Consider the following 18,107-nt stretch of genomic DNA (forward strand, 5'->3'; position numbering starts at 1 on the left):
TTTGTTCAGAAGTTTGGAATAGAATGCTGTATATAATTAGAAGTAAGGAGCTACCATAGCAATAGATGTAAAGCCATGCCCTTAAGTAAGATGAATCCAGGGGAAGAGAGGATTCCTGTACACTTGCTAATACTAATTCTCTTTGTTCATGTCTTAAAGCATCTATTTCTGGAGTGTAAGAGCACCTGGGATTCATTTCATCTTTCTAGTGTTTCTCTTTGAATTTAAATGAGTCTTGCATAAGCTCAACAAATACCCTAGAAACACTTCTCAATGTTTGGAGTTTGGGAAGCTGAATTATATGCTTGCACAGCATTCTAATCCTGGGGTAAAAGTTCACTCTATCATATCTCTAAAGCAGATTTTTTCCAAAAGCTGTCACTCCATAGATTAACTCATTTTGCCATTTGATTACACGCACTTGGATTCAAACTTTGCTATTGACTATTCAGATTTTCCTAAATAAATATATTTGCAGTGCTGTTAGCTAAACAGCTTAAATAGTTTTCTAGCTACAGTCAAATAATTATTGTTTAATATTCCACCTGTGTTATGTAGATGCTTATTTTCGAAGTATAACACACAGCTATAAGTGTTGTTTCAAAAATCATAATGTTAAAAGTACCATCGTACAATTGAGGAATTCCTAGGTAGATTAACACCACTGATGACAGCTAATGAATTTCCAAAACTCTGTGGAGCTTTTGCAAGCCATTATCAAGGAAATCCTGGTTTATGAAAGATGAATAAAGCTAGAAAAAAAATGGAATTCAGCACCTGCATTAGCTGTTTACTAAAATAAAAAATAAATAATAAGAATCCTGAACTAATTATGCCTTATGCTACATTATAATGAGTTCTTCATTAAAATGTATACCCTCACGGAAACTAAACAAGGCTTATTCAAAGCTAATGCCAATGACTTTTAAACATTCATTTAGTCAATTGGTTATATAGTTGAATCTGGAGCAGATTTATTTATATTCACCATTGTTTTGAAGTCTGTACATTTTAAGAAGATGACCTCAGATACTGTCAGTGTTACCCTTTTGAAGGTGTTTCTCTTGGGTTTGTATCACACAGAATATACTTAGGATTTGATATTCTTCTCTGTGATCTCCTGAAGAAATTCTATAGATTTGATTATTTAATTGTAAATCTTCAAACATAGATACAGCTTTATGTCAGAAGGTAGGAAACTGTTAGGAAGAAGGGAGTTTTTACTTTTTCAATGTAAAATTTTGTGAATTTTGACCCCAGTCTAGTATGGGGAACTATTTGGTACTAGATTAGGATGGATTTGTTCACAAACAAAATCAGTAGAAACAGGAAATATGTATTTGCTGGAAGGTGGAGTTCTTTCAAAATAGGGGAAGGGATGTGTTTGGGGGTGGGTGGTTGCATCTCTTTGCTTGATGGTAAAATGCTGAGATGTAGGTCTTGATCTGCTGACCATGTTTCCATGTTTCTCCTGAGTTCACATAGTAGGTTTCCTTGTTTTTTAAATAACCCAAAAGAGCCTCCTGAGCAAGCAGGAGCTGTACTGTCCTTTGTTTGTCATTGCGTTGTTTCTCAGTTATTGTGTTTGTTCAGATGTTTTTATTATGGATATAATTGACCAAATTTAATAGGGCTAAAAAAAGTTAAGTACTGTCCCTTACTCACGAAGAAAATCTTTAAAGAAAAATTATCCTTGGACTTCTCTTACATCACTCTGGTGCTTAGTGAAAATGTGTTCTATGTCTTCCTGATTAGTGACAGAGAAGTAAAATGAGTTAAATAAATAAGGTGACAACCTCTCCAGACTGTGTATGGTGTAGGTTTTGAGGCTGGATATAAATCCAGCTGCTGTGGAGCTACTGCTCCCGTCCCACCAACTGCTTGGGCAACAGGAGTGAGCTGGGGTGGGCACTGCCTGGGCCCGAGCTAAGGCTGCAAGATGCATTTTTAGAATTTTTAATCCAAGTACCAGCCATTAATAGATGTAAAAAGCACTGGCTTAAGGATCTCTCAGAGGAAAATTTAAGACAAACTACAAGGTCATCACTAAAACATTTGTTTGTTCAGAACTGCGTGGGATATTTGCAATGCTAGATAAGTTAGTAGCAGTTATGTGGAGGAATAAATTCCTGTGATTAGAAGAATAACCAAGTTAGGAAGATCCACGTGTTAGGATGGACAGTCAGGCAGACAAACCATTCTGCAATGTAAAGTAATAAAGTAATATATGAAATGTAAAGTTAATACAGTTAAGTGGAATGGAAAACAACTCTGCTCTGTGTTAAACCTTGATTACATCTGTGAATTAATGCTAAAGCAGTTTAAGATTATGGTCAATTGTGTTCCAAACATTTTGCTAATGTTTTCTCCTCCTTCTTATGCATTATTTTCCCATTTTGGGCATTGGATGACAGGATCCCCAGTATGCACTGTAATTGCACTTCATAATACTTATTGAGAGTAAGTTTCAAAATACAGTTTTCATTCACTTGTTCGTTATGGAGGGGGCTGTGCTTTACAAGCTTTACAAGCTCTGTTGGTTTGGTGATCTCAGATTTTCTTTGGAAATCTCCAAGCATAGAATTGCTTCTAGTAAAAGTGAGTGCTTTGGAAACTTTGGAAACATTGCATTGCCATTTTTGTAATGGTTTTTTATGCTCCTGAAATTCTGGAACCTGTCTGGGCTAGGAAAGAAATTAGACTAGCTAAAGCCAGGATTATGCATGATGATTCAATTTTTAGTGTTTTATATTCTCAGCTTGTCATTCAGAATAGAATTTTATTTATAAGTCAGAACCAGCATTTGCTGGTGTAGGCAAAGAGAACTGAGGGATTAGTAATTTGCATCTCTGCATCTAATTGCATTAGATTTACATCTCTGTCTTATAGATTTACTGAAATAGGTAATTTACACAGAAAATAGTGTCTTGACACAATATGAGAGGATAAAGCATAAACACATCCACTTGTAATCCCTGCAGGGCCTTGTTGAAACTGTAGTGTTTGTGTTTGGGCAGAAAGGCTCCAGTTTCATCTATTCTGTGATTCTTTTCCTGTTGCAATCTTTATTCAACAGGCAGACATATGAATGCAACCCATCAGCAGAACATGAGTGCATTTTATATATTGTCAAGTGTCTTCTTTCAAGAGGAGTATAATTCCAGCTCAGAGTTTATTTCAGAAGTTTATACTTGAGAATTTCTCTCATGTTTTTTCTCAGTTGCAAGTGAACCAAGAATAGCCACCATTTTCCTGCTTCCCTGCTGTCTGCCAGAGGACCTAGAAAGATTAGGAAAAAAAGACTTGATTTTTGCAAGATCCTGAACAACTTCAGGGGGATGCATGTCCCAGTATAAAATAATGGCACTGAATGTCAGAGTTTATGTGCACCTGAGGTTGTAGAGAGGCGCCTTACAGTAAACATATTTTTGCAGGAAATCCTGATGTCACCACTCCTTTTTCTTCATGACTACTTCATGCATGTCCAGGTTTTAGACTTTTCTGGTGGCAGTGTGAAGATTTGCACTTGGATGCCAATGATAAAGTTCACTAAGGAGCACAGATAAAACTCTCTGGACGTGGTGCAGATTTTGGCACAAGCATCAGTTTGTGCAATTTAGATTCAGTTGAGTTGCCAGTCAAGGAATGCTTGTGGCTGATTGATAATTTTAAAATTATTTTGGAAAGAACTGTTTGCTGAAATTGCTTTACTTTGTGAATGGAAACCTTACATGAATTGTTCCTGCAGTGCAACCAGTCTATGGGAAGACTGGTTTGTTAATTAAATTAAAGTCAGTCACACAATGTGTTTTTAAACAGGCAGGAGGAGGAGGAGAGATTCCTGTTACTGTGGGATGAGTTCTATGTCCTACAGAGGAAGAGAGGGGAGAAGGGGAATTAGGGGGGAATTATCTCATACCAGAGCTGCAAAATTTGTTGCTTCTGATTTGCATGATACTGACCCCTTCCAATCCCAATTTGTGACAGCATCCTGGATGCTGCACAGGAATAAGTGGGGAGAGAGGTCTGGTTCCCAAAAGCTGAGAAATGGATGATATGACCAGCAAAGAATAATTGGAAGGGTGACTTATAAGTGATGTTTGCTCTAAGATCCATTGCTGTTCCCTGAATCAGTGCCTCAGTTCATTGGGTGTATGGGGACACTTTCAGGGGAGCAAACAAGAAACATGCACTATGCTTAGAAAAGTGATGGAAAGGAAAATTAACATCTTAAATATTTGAGTTTTTGGATGGAGAGGTCCCAGGAAATGTTTTAGAGACACCTACCTTCCCTGCCTGGTTTTTTGGTGTGGTTTCATTTCCCCTTCCCTCTATTTTAAACAATGTATATCAGATTATATGTGAGTCAGGGATTTACTACATAAATGTATGTATAGAGCCCAGCTTCTCATTAGCAGCAGCCAGCACACCCAGGCTGATCAATAATTGAATGTATCTCAGGTTTGCTGTCAGAAGGCAATATAGGAATGGGTTTGGAATTGGGAAAATCACCTTTAGACATCAACTGCTGTAGATTCTCCTCCCTACCCTCTTGTTTAAGTGAACCTATATATAAGCTTTGGTGGGATTAAACATAGGTTTTGTTTGTATTTTTAGCATATTGGAAGAAAGAAGGCGTGTGGTTTGGGGTTATGCTATTTTATTCCTTGTTAATAATGGATGAAACCATCCAGTGTACCAACACAACCATCCATGAGTGGTTGTGTTAAAATCTGAAGGCTATTATTCAATTTATAGAGATCCCAGATAAGTAAGGGCCCTCAAGGAGCACTTCTTTTTGAATTAACAGCATATTTAAAAGCAGGCTTAGTCTGTGTAGTTTAACTATTGATATTGAAGGGCTAAGAGAGCACTTAACTACTCTCATGTATTCAAGAGAGAGGCTGTAGAGGCTCTCTTTAAATTCCCTAGTCAGAAGGGACAATAGAAGCTAACATACACTATTACTGCACAACAGGAGCCTTTTGTTAGGTGTTTCTGATCCATTTCTGAGAGACATTTCAAAATAATCCATCACAGAACAATATTTCAGCCCAGAATAAAAATAGTGCTATTTCTGTCTGAAAATACCAGTATTAGATTACACTTTTAGAGCAGCAAACCAAGAGTGGGCATGGATTGCTTATGAGGATCCTTGATACACTTGCAAATCTCCTGATCTATTCAGGAGAGATGCAGCTTTGCAGTTTTCTTCATGCATTGAACACCAAAGTGTTTAGGAATAATAGCTGTTGCAAAAGGGACAAAGGAAAAGAGTGATCAGAATGATCAGAACTAACTCAGGGAACACTGTCTGCCATCCAGCTGGCCTGGGAGAAAAAGAGAATGAAAATAAATAATCACTGAAGTCAATAAAGAATGCGGGTTTTGTTTAGATTTAAATTTAGATTAGGCTCTTAAAATAATAGTTGATACTAATGTAGGCAAAAAAGAGACTCCAACAGCTTCATTTTTAAATCACTTTTTCCTGTGGCTTTGTTTGGATTTTGTTGTTTGTAAATAGTATTAAAGAATGGATGAGCTGGTACTTAGTTGTGAGAGGCAGTAAGAAGCTCCTTTTGGTAATACAATAAGAAAAATATGTGTAAAGAGCAGCTGATTTACCTGGAAAGCTGAGAGTACAATGGATTAGAGGAACGGAATCATCACTAAATCTCCTGGTGTGCAGTAAGTTATTTAGTTCCTGTATTACAAATGCTCATTTGAGCCAGCTGTGCACCAGAACCCAGTGCAGCCCAGCCCTGGATATTGAGTTTAATTCCTGCCACTGGAAATGCTCCTGTGCTTACCCTCCTTGTGGAGGCAGCAGCTGGATGCTGTGAGAGCTCAGCACCCTGTCACTTCCAGTTCCTCAGAGAGCTTTCTGTGAAGCTGTGCTGCCTTAGGATTCCTGCAGTGACAAGGACATTTTTTACCCTGTGTCTCACTTTGCTGTGTCCCAGGGCAAACCCCCAATAAGCAACGTCTGCCCTCTTCTTTTTTGTAATTCCTACCAAAGTTCTTGGAGAATAAATGCCAACACTGTAAATTGGAACCTTTTGGTTCATGAGCCAGGGTACTCATGCCATGGGCATGGTGTGGTCGTGCATTGTAGGCTCAGGCTCTCTGTCATGGTATAGAAACTTTCAACCATTGCCAGGAAAGCTTTCTAGAAGTTTCATCTGCTTCCTGTGACAGGAGAGAGCTGGGACCACGATCAAGGCTTTGCACCGCTGTTAATTTTACACCAACAGCATGATTTTAGCTAATGGTTGATGTTTTTTGTAATGTTATTTGAATTTATACTTCCTCAAACAATACCATGAGACATTCCAGCTAATTGTGTAAATTCTTTTCAACTAATTGTACATCTTTATTTCTAAGCTGCCTGTAGTGCTGGCTACAGTGGTTCCAGTTATTTTTAACAGAAAGGGTTTAAAAATCCTTTATAATTTAGTGGGTGATTCCACATGTTGATCCTTGGTGTTACTTCTTGGCTCTTTGAGAATTTGAGAAATATAGTGACTTCTTAGCCATGGCTTTTTACACGAGGCAGTGAGTACTCTGTGCAGCACCACGAGTACATTGGTATTTCTGTAGATTAGTTTATCTGCATCATGTAAATAACTGTACGCAAAAAGCTTATTTTTGAAAGTATGAAAAAATGAGGGGAAATGCATTTAGTCAGAGATCTTGAAACCACTGGGAACTGAATTCTAAGTATTCTAAAAATATTAATGACTGCACATCACTTTTTTTCACAGTCCTGAATACTTTTAGAGTAATTATTTCTCAAAATAACTGTGGTGCTTCAACAAAGGACCTCATCAAACAGTACATTCTTAATCATGAGCTGGAGGAGAAAACAGTGGAGGAAGAGAAGGATCAGTGGGAATAATTTTTGATCTTGGGACCTGGTTTTGTCTGTGCTGCCAGGCAGCATTCCAGGGGTGAGGCTGGGTCTCTGCAATGCCCCTGCCCCCAGACTGGTCCCCTCGTGTCCCCTCTGCCACTGCTCCCTCAAAACTTTATATTCAAATCGTCTTTCCTGAAAAAAAAAATAAAAAACAAATCCTTTATTCCATCACACTAGAATTTAGAGTTCTGGAGAAAAAAAAAAAACTTTAGTTTTTCTTTTTTTCCCTATTAGGGAATGTATCGATTGTTTCTGTGTTCTGAGGTTTATCCTTGATCTTACTGTAAATAATTAAATCTTCCCTCAGTTGTATGAATTGCAATTTAAATACTTTTAATACCAAAATTAGATGCTGAAGAAATAATCTTTTCTTACTAAAGTAGATTAAAAAGTTCCATATTTTTTCCTAACAAAATCTAATAATAATGTTTTAGTTATCAGCATTAATATTATGTACAAATTCAAAGGCAGATTGTCAAAATATAATTAGAAGGCTCTGTGCAAGAAATTAAATATACTCTAGTAGCAGAGATGAAAAAAGCATCTGTTTTGAAGTACTTTAATTAGAAATTAGATGACTAGAGTAGGAAAAATTAGATTTGTATGAGATGAAATCAGAAAACATATAAGAATCTTAGCTACAAAGAGTAGGAAAATACCTATGGAGCATAGAGGAAGCAAATGTTATCTAGGATTTATGGTGAGTAATGTAAATAAACTGCAATCTGTGACTTCTAAAAATCTTCTGCTTTGTTTTCGAGACACACTTGAAGTCATTATAGTTATATTATTCTTAAAACCTAATGAAAATTACTGATTTTCCTAATGTGTTCCTCTCAGCTGGATGAATGCCTCTGGGTCTTCAGCTCACTTTCATTTGCAGGCTTCTGCAGTACCTCAGTTTTTGAAGCATCTGTGGTGTTAAATTCATCCATATTCCAATGTACACATTCCTGGGGTCAAACGAGTGTGTGGCTAGGGTTGGTTTGTTTGTTTATTTATTTTATATTTAACCTGAAAATCCTGCTTGTAATTAGGATCTCAAAAACTGCATGTTCCTTTGCCAGCTTCCACACGAGGGCTGAAGGCTGAGAGAGTTATCAATACAGTCAGTGATGTGTTGGCTTAAAGTAAGGGGGAAAGTGAACTTGTTTCGTGTTTTATCTTTTCTATTACTTGTGGATGGCTGGAAAAAAGCAAGCATCTCTAAATCCTGTTGGTTAAGGGTTTGCCATTTTCTGGGAAGGTTAGAAGCATAGCAATTGATGAGAGTTCCAGTAGTCACAGTCTTAGATAAATTGTATAAATTACAAGAATTGTTTTATTACTCTTCAGTATTTCCCCTATTTCTCCTTCAAGTGACAGCTGAAGTGACAATCAAAAAACTGGTTAATGGCAGATATTTTAAAAAATATATATTTTGGGAGAACTCTGGCATGTTGAATGGAAGTTGAGAATTGCTCCTGTAATACTGTGGAAAATGTGCCTGCCATTTGTACTTAATCCTGTCCTTCCAAACCCATTGGACTCAACTCAGTGCAGTTCCATTGCATGTCAATGCACAACGTCTAAAGTTTCCCAAATCTCCATAAAGATTTGATGGGTTTGAATTGTGTGATTCACAAATCCTGACAGCTTGAGGCATGTCAGTGTATGTGTGTATAAAATCCTCTGTGTGTTTATACAGATATATGCACATATATCTGCAAAACCAGATGTCTCTTGACCCACTTTTCCTGGTGGACTGCATTCCAGAAGTGAAGAAGTTTCTTTCCTAGTTTGAAAGTACAGTTATTTCAGCCTCTGATCAATGTTCAATCTGTGTTCACCTAAGACTGCTAAAATACATTTTTAAGAAAACGTGTTTTATTTAAGTTCATTTAAAAGAAAAAAAGGAAATGACCTTAAAGTTGTGTAGTTCAAAATGAACATTGCAAAAGTGTTGTTTTAAATGGATTTGGTTATTGCTTTTACTTTCATTCCTTTGGGGAAAAAAAAAAAAGTTTTGTTTTATCTGGTTTTGTTCTTAATTCTGAACACAGCTTATTTACTGTAATAAAGAAATATATTTGCACAAGTACATTTGTGCATTCCTCTGAGGAAAAGCGACTGAATCCAGCTGTGTCAGTGATCACACAGTGACCACGGGAGCGATGTAACCCAGCTCGTACTGATGGCTGTGCTGGCAATGCTGCACACGAGGTTCCTGCTCCTCCAGCAGCCTCTCTGCAGCCAGGCCCAGGGGCTGAGGAGGCAGCAGCAGGGTGGGCAGGGTGGGTGGGTGCTCCAGGGGCAGCAGTTTTGGGAGAAGCAGTGAGAGGGAGAGAGAGCAGCGGGGGCGCGTCCCCGCGGGATAACGGTGTTGGAGTTTGGGGGCATGTCTATGTTCTGCTTTTCCAATGTCAAACTGTGCTGATTTGGGCTCTTTCTGCTTTGAAGTCGAAGGACAAAAAGCGCCCCTGGTTCAGTGCACCGCTCCGGTTGTGACTTGATTTATGTTTTGAGATGAAAACTGAGGTCTAGTTGAAGTGTTCCAAAACCAGATACCACTCTCTCTCTCTTTCTTGTAGGCAGGGTGCTGCTGTGCCAGGCAAACCAGGAGGGATCTCCCGTGTACAGTGCCCCCAGTTCACTAGTATACACATCCACAAGTAAGCTAGTGTTATGGCTCGTTTCTTGTTCTGTTTTTGTGACAAAAGCACATTAATGTGAATTAAGCCCCCTAAAAATGTCAACTTTCCTAACAGCTCTTGTTAAGGTAAATGTGGTGTTTATAAACATATGTAAGTAATGTCAACAGATAATTCAGTGTTTTCAGTTGCATCTTTATTCTCAAAGTATATTTTATTTAAAAAAAAAAGAAAAAAATTGCCTATATTGCGATGTTGTACAGAAATGGTCAAAAGTTCTACAGTAACAGTGGCAGTTTTTGGAATCCAGTACTGCTGTGTGCTCTGCATTTCATGTAGAAGGTGTTTGTGTTTCTTCTGTCCTGCTCACAACTGTGATTTAATACACAAAAGGTCTGTTACCGTGCCATCATTTGATTGGGTCAGGAAGCAATTAGATATGAAGTCTTCTTTACCAAAGGAACAGCCCATATGAAAGGGGGTATTTTGAGCCATAAAAAGAGCAGAGACAATTTTACATGCTGCCATCAGCCATTTTTACATACAAAACTTTGGAGTAGAGATGTGTCCTCTGAAATTCTGAGCAGAAATCTCCTCTGAGATTGTTTTGAATTGGACTGGTGGTACCACTGACGCTCATTCTGGCCTCCAGTGGGATGAGAAACCAGGAGCTGAATGCAGGAGCAGTAACAGCTCTGTGTTCATTGTAGTCTTCTGTAAAGAAAATACATGGTCTGATTTAACAGCATTATCAGATATGCTATTTATGAAGATTGTATTCAATCCAGAATGCACTTCTACTCTTTTAGAGCTTATCTAAACTACTAAAATAATTATTTTTAAAATTAAAATCAGGAACTAGGACAAAAGTGTTCCACAGTGATCATCTCTACGGTCATGTAATTCTCTTATGTCAGACGTTATCAGTGGCATCCCTAGAGCTGCTGCTTTTCCAGGATTCATATGGGATCCTCTTTAAAGTCTACAAATGCATAGTGCACTAACCAAATGCATCAAGTGTTTTAAATTGTGAATTAAATTGTCAGTTAAATTCTGCATTTGCTTCCAGGTGCTCCAATAATATTTTCTAATGTGTCACCGTTCCCTAGCAGTGGGTGTTTTTTTTTTTACTTCTTGTAGTAACACAGCGATAAGAACTAGTTACAGTTTAAATTAATGCTCCCTTTTGGACATTTTTAGTGCATGCCTCCTTTTTGACTGACAATTGTTTTCTTAGAAAATGATCCAAACATTTCACTCATCTCATTATTAGGGAGCTTCTTTTAGAGAAGAGGGGGCAGCGTTTGTTATAATTTTCTGAAAATTGTTCTTCTTTGAAAGCTTTTCATAAGTTTATCCTGTTGCTCCTGTTGTCTCACTGAGTTGTACCCCAGGAATTTTATCACTGGGATTCCTGTTTCCATCAGATGATATTTCCACTAATATTGATTCCCCAGAGACACTGTGAGCAAACTGAGCTCTGGAGTTCACTGTTTCCATTATGTCTCCTGAGTCAGTCCTGCTGAAAAATCTTATTTTGCAGTGGTGCTCCTTGAATAATGATATCCTAACAAACACCTGTTTGTTTTCAATTATGCCAAATACATAAATAAACAAGCTTTGCCTATCTGTCTCCCACTGGGCAATGTGTAATACACAGTTTCATAACAGGCATTGCTGGTAGCCCTTGCAGTAGAAATTATTACACTTTTGTTGAATCTATGTGTGGGCAAGTCATGATTTTTCCTTTATTATGTATAGAATTTCCTCTTGCCAAAATGCAATTTCCCCTACAGGGTCACAACTCCTAATAACACAAAACTACTGCAATTACTAAATATTGTAATTAGGTTTTTTATTTCTCCTTATTACAAAACTTTCAATAAAGATGTAAAATAGCTTCATTTCTATAGGAAACTTCACTAGAAGTGAAGAGAAATGAAGGTTGACTTTTGTCTCATTTCTTTTATTAGTTTAAAGATCTTCTATATTCCATTTTTGTGCACATTTGTAATATTGAAATTATGACTGATAAGTCAACATTAGTGTCTAGGAGATAAATACTTGTACTATTATCATTCCATGTAGACAACAATATTGCAGCCTTCCTTTTTGAATAATTTGTTAATCGTTTATTCTGTTACTGCTAATATTGTAATTCTGTGATATTTTACAACCGCTTACAATGTAAGAATTAAGAGGTTTTCAATTTGTAACTGTGTTAACAGAAGGAAAAGAGTCTGCTGAGATTTTCCTAAAGCCATCTAAGATACTTGAAGTTCATGGAGTGCTAATGGCATTTAGGAGTTTTCAGATTATTTGGGAGAGGATAGTCCCCATTTTTCAAAGTGCTGTCTAACTCGACTGTTCATCTTTTGCTCCTGAGTTATAAGGCATGAAGGACTTGGAATATGGTGTAAGATGTATTTTTCTTAATTTGGCTAGCTTGGTTTCTTACTGAACTTCTTGGTTTGTAATTGTACTGGCCACTGGTAGCCTCTGATGACTCTGAGCACTTTTACCCACTGGCTCTCCAGAAAGCAGACTGCAATTCTTGGAACTTCTCTTTCCCTTCTGATACTTCATTTCTCCAGGATATATTTCAGGTATCACACTATACATTTCCCAGCACAATGATTAGTTACACCTCTGAATATGTCAGGAGATGGAAACATGGCTCTGCTTCCTTCCATCACTCCTGGCCCTTCGCATAATACAGAAAGAAATGAGCTGTTTCTTCTGCAAGCAGTGGAACAAATCAGCAGCAATAGTCTCTCATGCCTCATCTGTTCTCTTGTGCTGAAGGAGAAGATGGGACCTGGATCAGTTTTTCATTTGCACATCTATTGTTGGAACAGAGAATTCTTTATGTAAAAAGCAGAGTTTCAGCATGCCAATGTGTTCCCATCCCTGGGTGGGACAGGTCCTGTGACCACCACAGCCAGGAAGCCAGGCAGGAAACCTTGGCTGCTGTAGATTCCCACAGCACTGGCATCTCCAGGGCAGAACTCATACAATAGATTTCAATTTTGGTATCTTCAGGGCAGAACTGGTACAACAGATTTCAGTTAAATCCTCCATCACTGCCATAATGCAGAATGCAGACAAGTATTGAAAGGATTTATATCCAGCCAGGAATGATTGGAGTTCACCAAATCCCAGTAAGTCAGCACTCACTGGAATCCTCCTAGAGGCCCAGGATATCTCACTGGAAGTAAATGAAGCAGTTTGGATGCACATAAATGACAGTCTCTTTTTACCTTCACTTTGGAATAGTTGCTTCCACAGGGAATTTTTTAAATCCTGAAGAAATTTGTATCTACTGGTAAATAAGAAATGTGTAAGAGTTTTGGAACTTTTCCAAATTGAAGCCACATATGAGTAGAATCCATGAGAATGTTAAGACCCTGCTGGACAAAAGGAAGATTCAAAAGAAGAGAAAAAAATCTGTTCCTGAATGTCTGTATCACTGTTCTGCCAAGGACAGTAACATAGCTGGGTATGTATGGTTCAAAAAGGCAAAAATGCAAATCTGAATTTATGCAAGAACTTTTAAAAACTGTTTTGTGCCTATTTCCCACCTTTTTTTCCATAATGTAGAAGTGCCTGAAAATGTGAATGAAGTAGAAGCTCATGAGAGCCAAAGCATGGGGAAGAAGGAAGATGTGAAGCTGTAGAACTGTGAAGTAATTCAGGTTGGAAGGCCCAGGGTGCACCAGAGCACCTCTAAGGATGGAGATTGCACAGTTTTAAGGGATCAGCTGTTCCAATGGCTGAAGGTCCTGGCACTGGAAACCTCTCTTGCTGCAAGTCATGTTTGTTGCCCCTTGTCCTCCCAGTGTGTGCCTGGCTCTGTCCCCCAATATCCCTGTCCTTGGTGGCAGGGTGTGGAACAGGAGATGCAATTCCAGTAGAAATCCTTGTGCTCTGGCCTGGCTCCCAGCACTGCTGGGAGTGGTGAGGAGTCTGTGCATCCCATCCCTCAGGAATGTCCAGCTGTGCCTGCCCGTGGAGGGCAATGGGAGAGAGATGGAATTTAAAATTTAAAGGGAAGTTCAAAGGCAGCTAAATATTTTTTACTCTCCAAATCAGCACTTTGATCTCTGCAACTTGTATTTTAGCTCCAAGTAAGCATTAAGATACTCGAGTTATTGAGTGTGTAGCTATTGGTGGATTTTTCTGAGCACACATTGAAAGGATAGTGCACTGTTAGCTACATGGGTAGCTCACATGTATGGTAAAATATTTTAAGTTTCTCCATGCCTTTGTTCAGAATGACGTGCAGATGAGCACCTCTATTTCCCAAATGTTTAGCATGCTCATAAAAGAGAACTTTGCCTTGACTTCAATGAGTCCATTTTAAGCTGAAGTCCATTTTGGCTTAGATTCCCTAAATGTTAGAGTTGTTTCATCTTCAGTAGGCCTGCTTATCAGCTCCTAAATAAATCTTTCATACTGCAATCAAGTGATAGAATTAAAAGAAGAAAAATATGAAAATGCAAAATCCGATATTAATTAGTTTTATTTTATCATACTCAAGGGCAAATGAAGTTGATGGCCCATTTTTTAATTGATATATTGATTACAGTTTTGGAAGAAGTGGTGGTGGAAGTCAGCAAAAATGATTGAGGTGGTACAAATGCTTATAAATCTGTCCCACATTGTTCGTGTTCTTTAATTGTAATTGTCTGATAAAACTTCCATCAGTTTCTGTAATTAACCTAATGGTCTAAATGAATTTCCAGATCACTGGTTATTCATTCCAATATAGAAAATGCCATTACATTGAGTTTAATTAATACTAAGTAAGTTCACAGTCCATAGTACCATTAGAATATAATTTTATTGTTTTAACTGTTTAAATTATGAATATTATTTCCTCTCATCTTGTTTGTCCCATTTATGAACTTGAGTGTTCATTTTCTATTCATACCAAAATAGCATAAACTCCTTATAATTAAAATATTTAAAACCCAATGCTCCTCAACCTCACATCCTCAAAATATCAGAGTAGATATTTTTTTAAAAAAATTATTGTTTAAACTATTTTTAAACAGAATTCAGTCAGTGCCAAGCTCATAATCCCATGATATGCCCTAGAACATCTTATTTATCTTGATACTCCTTTCACAGAAGTACATATGACAGATAAGCACTCACCAGAGAATACTTTTGCTTTGCGTCAGACAGATATTAAAACAATAAACTATGTTGCCCTGGGATTTTAGCTTATGAGCGGCCAGGAAACAACAAGGCAAAGATGAGATGTTTTTGAAAGGTGGGAAGGCAGTTCTTTTGGAAAATTCCCTGGAAACCTTTAGTCCTGTAATATTTTTGAACAAGAATTTTTAATGCTAAAGCTGTTTTGTTTTTTGTTGTTGTTTTTTTTTTAAAGCAAATGAGAGAAACACACTTAATTCCTTCAGAGAAGACATTAGAAGTGTCCCAAAATGATCCCAATATTCCATTAATTATGTGCTAGGACAGAAGGAAAATCTATGGCACAAGCATAAAGTATTAATTATGTGATGTAGGAATTTTGTTCTCTATTGAAAACTATTAGCACTTACAGCATATATAGCAGACATATGTCCTAGTTTTAAAAAGGTATATTTTTTTCCTGGGTGTTTTGTTTTAATTCATAGATGGACGATCGTTCAGGATCTTGCTTATAGAATAAATGGGGAAAATCTTAAATATACATTTTATATTTATAATGAGCACGTCCAACAGTACATTTTACTGTATTTGAGGATTCATTGTGCTATGGAAATGAAAATTAAGTCAAGCCTGTCTATGCAGTATGTCCTTGCTTTAGAAATAGGTTACTTGGCTTAGGAATATTAGTAAACCACCTAAAAGAATGCTGTATGAAACTATTTTCATGTTGCTTGTTTCAGTGAAGACTTTCCAGATTTTATTCTCATGTGGTGTTGCTAATGGATTGAAGGAAGACCTTTGACATTTCTATTATGTTCTGGGATATTTTCAATACCAAGAAAATTACACAGGGAAAATAGAAATTTTCAAAAGTTGATTCAAAGTGTGTTTCTGAGCCAAATCATTAGCGGAAGCATTCAGTTTGGAAACCTTGATTCTCTTGATTTTTGTCAGGTTTAATTTGCTTCACACATACAATTATCTAAAAATTATACTATAATGATGGCAGTTTGCTGCCACTCCAAGCAGCTGAAGGGCAGATGCTCCTGGCATTTGGTGCATCCTTCTCTGGGTTTTGTGTGTCAGTCATGACTGGCCTCATTCAATCCAAATGGACATATATTGCAATGGCATCAAGGATTCATTTGTTCTGATTTTATTGTTGTAGTTTTTCTTTATTTAACCATTTGGCAGGCTTGCCATTTTGAATTAGAATATTGGTCAGGAGCAGTTTAAAAAATGAGTATTCATGTGGTATAAATGATTTGCCAGTGCAAATTACTTATTTCTGAATGGAATGTAGAAAGGTTCTGCAAACTAAATTTTTAATTGGTCTGTTTTGTCTTAAGCTAAATTGGAATGGGAGGTCACTTCATCACTTATAATATATATCAGTGCATTGGATTCACACCTTGGTGGTTTTGTCTGTTTCTTATGGCTTTATAGGAAACAGGTAGAGCACCCCTGCAAAGGAAGCTGTGATTGGGCCATTAATTAACCAAATTAACCATTGTAGGCCTGCAGTTCCTGACTGAGGCAAATGTCCACACATCTGAGAAGAGCAATCTCATACAGGATTTCTAGGCTACAAAAACCTTATTGCTGAACATTTAGGGGTCAAACTATCTTTTGATGCACTTCCTGAATTAATTGCCTTTATTTATGAAGATAATCACCTGATAGTAATCAGGAAAAAACGTGCCAATCTCCCTTCCCATTTGTATGTTAAATACACTGAGTTTAAGTGGAAGCTTAAATAAAGAAGATACCAATGATAAGTTGGAAGAGAATGGCTTTCCATAATTCCCTCCTCAGTGTATAGAAGTGTAGAGAAATGTTGATGTCATCTCATGTTGAAATGCCTTTAGAAGGTTTTTAAACTCTGTTTATCCCGTTGTGTTGGGCCTTGCTTTGATTTTCAAGTAAGATAAAGATAATACAGAATTTTAAAAATTAAGTGAAACTGTATTAATATGCATTGCATGATATTCTGGATTTAAGTATCATCCTGTTTTTAACTGTAAAGTCAATCACATTGGAATTGTTTGTTTTTTGTGGTTTTGTTTGGTTTTTTGTTTGGCTTTTTTGTGTCTTTTTTGTTTGGTTGGTTGGGTTTTTTTGGTAGTGTTGCCTGAAACTCCTCCTACAGCATTTTTGATGTTCTGTATCAGTACATGTTGTCTTTCTGCTACTATTTTCAGGGTAACTCACATTTTATCTCCTGTCTATCTGTATTTTAAATGGTAACTTATAAGTCATCACTAAAATACATGGTGTGTGTCCAGAATCTGTAAACATGGCTTTCATTTCACTCCCACAAATGTGTTTTTAAGGGCCTTGCTGTTTACCCTCATTCTTCTGCTGATCTGTTTAGTGCTGGAGCAGTGTGTCTCAACTAGCAGGCTTAAGAATTTAGGAAAGAGAGACAGGTCCTGATTTGTGGCACTGACATTTTTTCCACTTTTACACAGCCCTACATGTGGGTAGTGGGAGATAGCTGGAAGGGTAGTAAATTGTGGAGAATATCTCTGTCCTTCAGTTCAAGTAATAAAAATTGTGTGTGTCCAAGGACAGTTGGGAGCTGTTGGTGGGGACACAGCACTTGGCCACTGGCAGCACTGGTGACCAACCTGTGACTCAGGGCAGTAGGACAGTTTGGACTTACCCCTCTCAGAATGCAGCTAAAGAGTGAGAATTACATGTAGTAATTACATTCACTCTGCACATTACATTTACATAGTGAGAACTGAATTCAGTGTTACCTCCCATCATGTTCTGTGATGCAGTTGTGCACCAGACCCCTTGGTGCACCTTCCCTGGCTCTGCATCCTGGAACCTCTCTGCTGTGTCACTCATTTCTAGTACCAGACCCACAGTGTTGACTGTACCTCTCAAATCATCCTGTCTGTCAGATAGCAAACTGTTAATTTTGTGCTTTTCAACTCGACCTCTTAAGATTTGGTTTCAAATAAAGGCATACCTTAGTGTCACTCTATTTTGTGATGGCTGTTATTGAATCATGGCTCTTGTTTTGTGTACAAAAAAATTCAACCTGAATTTCACAGACAGTAAGTGCTTTTTAGGAATTAACATTTTTAGTATCAATATAGCTTTGCAGGTGCAATTCTTTGTTCTGACAGTTTTTCCTTTATGGTTTGGATTAGGTTAACAGCTGGGTTTTTTCCTCTATTACTTCCTGCCTAAATTGTTCCCAATGCATTCTGACAGTGCTCTTTTTACAGTTTAATAATTCTGTTGAGCTTTAGGAATCCTTGTGTCATCTAAACAGTATTTCTTGTCACCAGATAATTGACTTTCATAAACATTCAAATTACTAAATTTTGTCATCTCTTTATAGCAGTGCTACTCTTCATCCAGCTTTTCACAACCATGGCCTTTTT

The 18,107-nt window shown here is 37.5% G+C and overlaps 1 protein-coding gene across 30 annotated transcripts in view; it reads left to right on the forward strand.

The window, feature by feature from the left end:
• The window catches only part of RBFOX1 (RNA binding fox-1 homolog 1), a 1,131,477-nt gene that overhangs the window by 1,057,553 nt on the left and 55,817 nt on the right, over positions 1-18,107 (forward strand). For 28 of the 30 annotated variants that reach the window (XM_033073813.1, XM_033073810.1, XM_033073809.1 and 25 more), the window contains one exon: positions 9,487-9,567. The exons of the other annotated variants lie outside the window; for them this stretch is intronic. In XM_033073813.1, coding sequence (XP_032929704.1) covers positions 9,487-9,567 — 81 coding nt within the window. The remainder of the gene's footprint in view (positions 1-9,486; positions 9,568-18,107) is intronic. 30 annotated transcript variants of the gene reach the window in all.

The sequence above is a fragment of the Catharus ustulatus genome, chromosome 16 (assembly GCF_009819885.2).
Source record: "Catharus ustulatus isolate bCatUst1 chromosome 16, bCatUst1.pri.v2, whole genome shotgun sequence".
Lineage (NCBI taxonomy): Eukaryota > Metazoa > Chordata > Aves > Passeriformes > Turdidae > Catharus > Catharus ustulatus.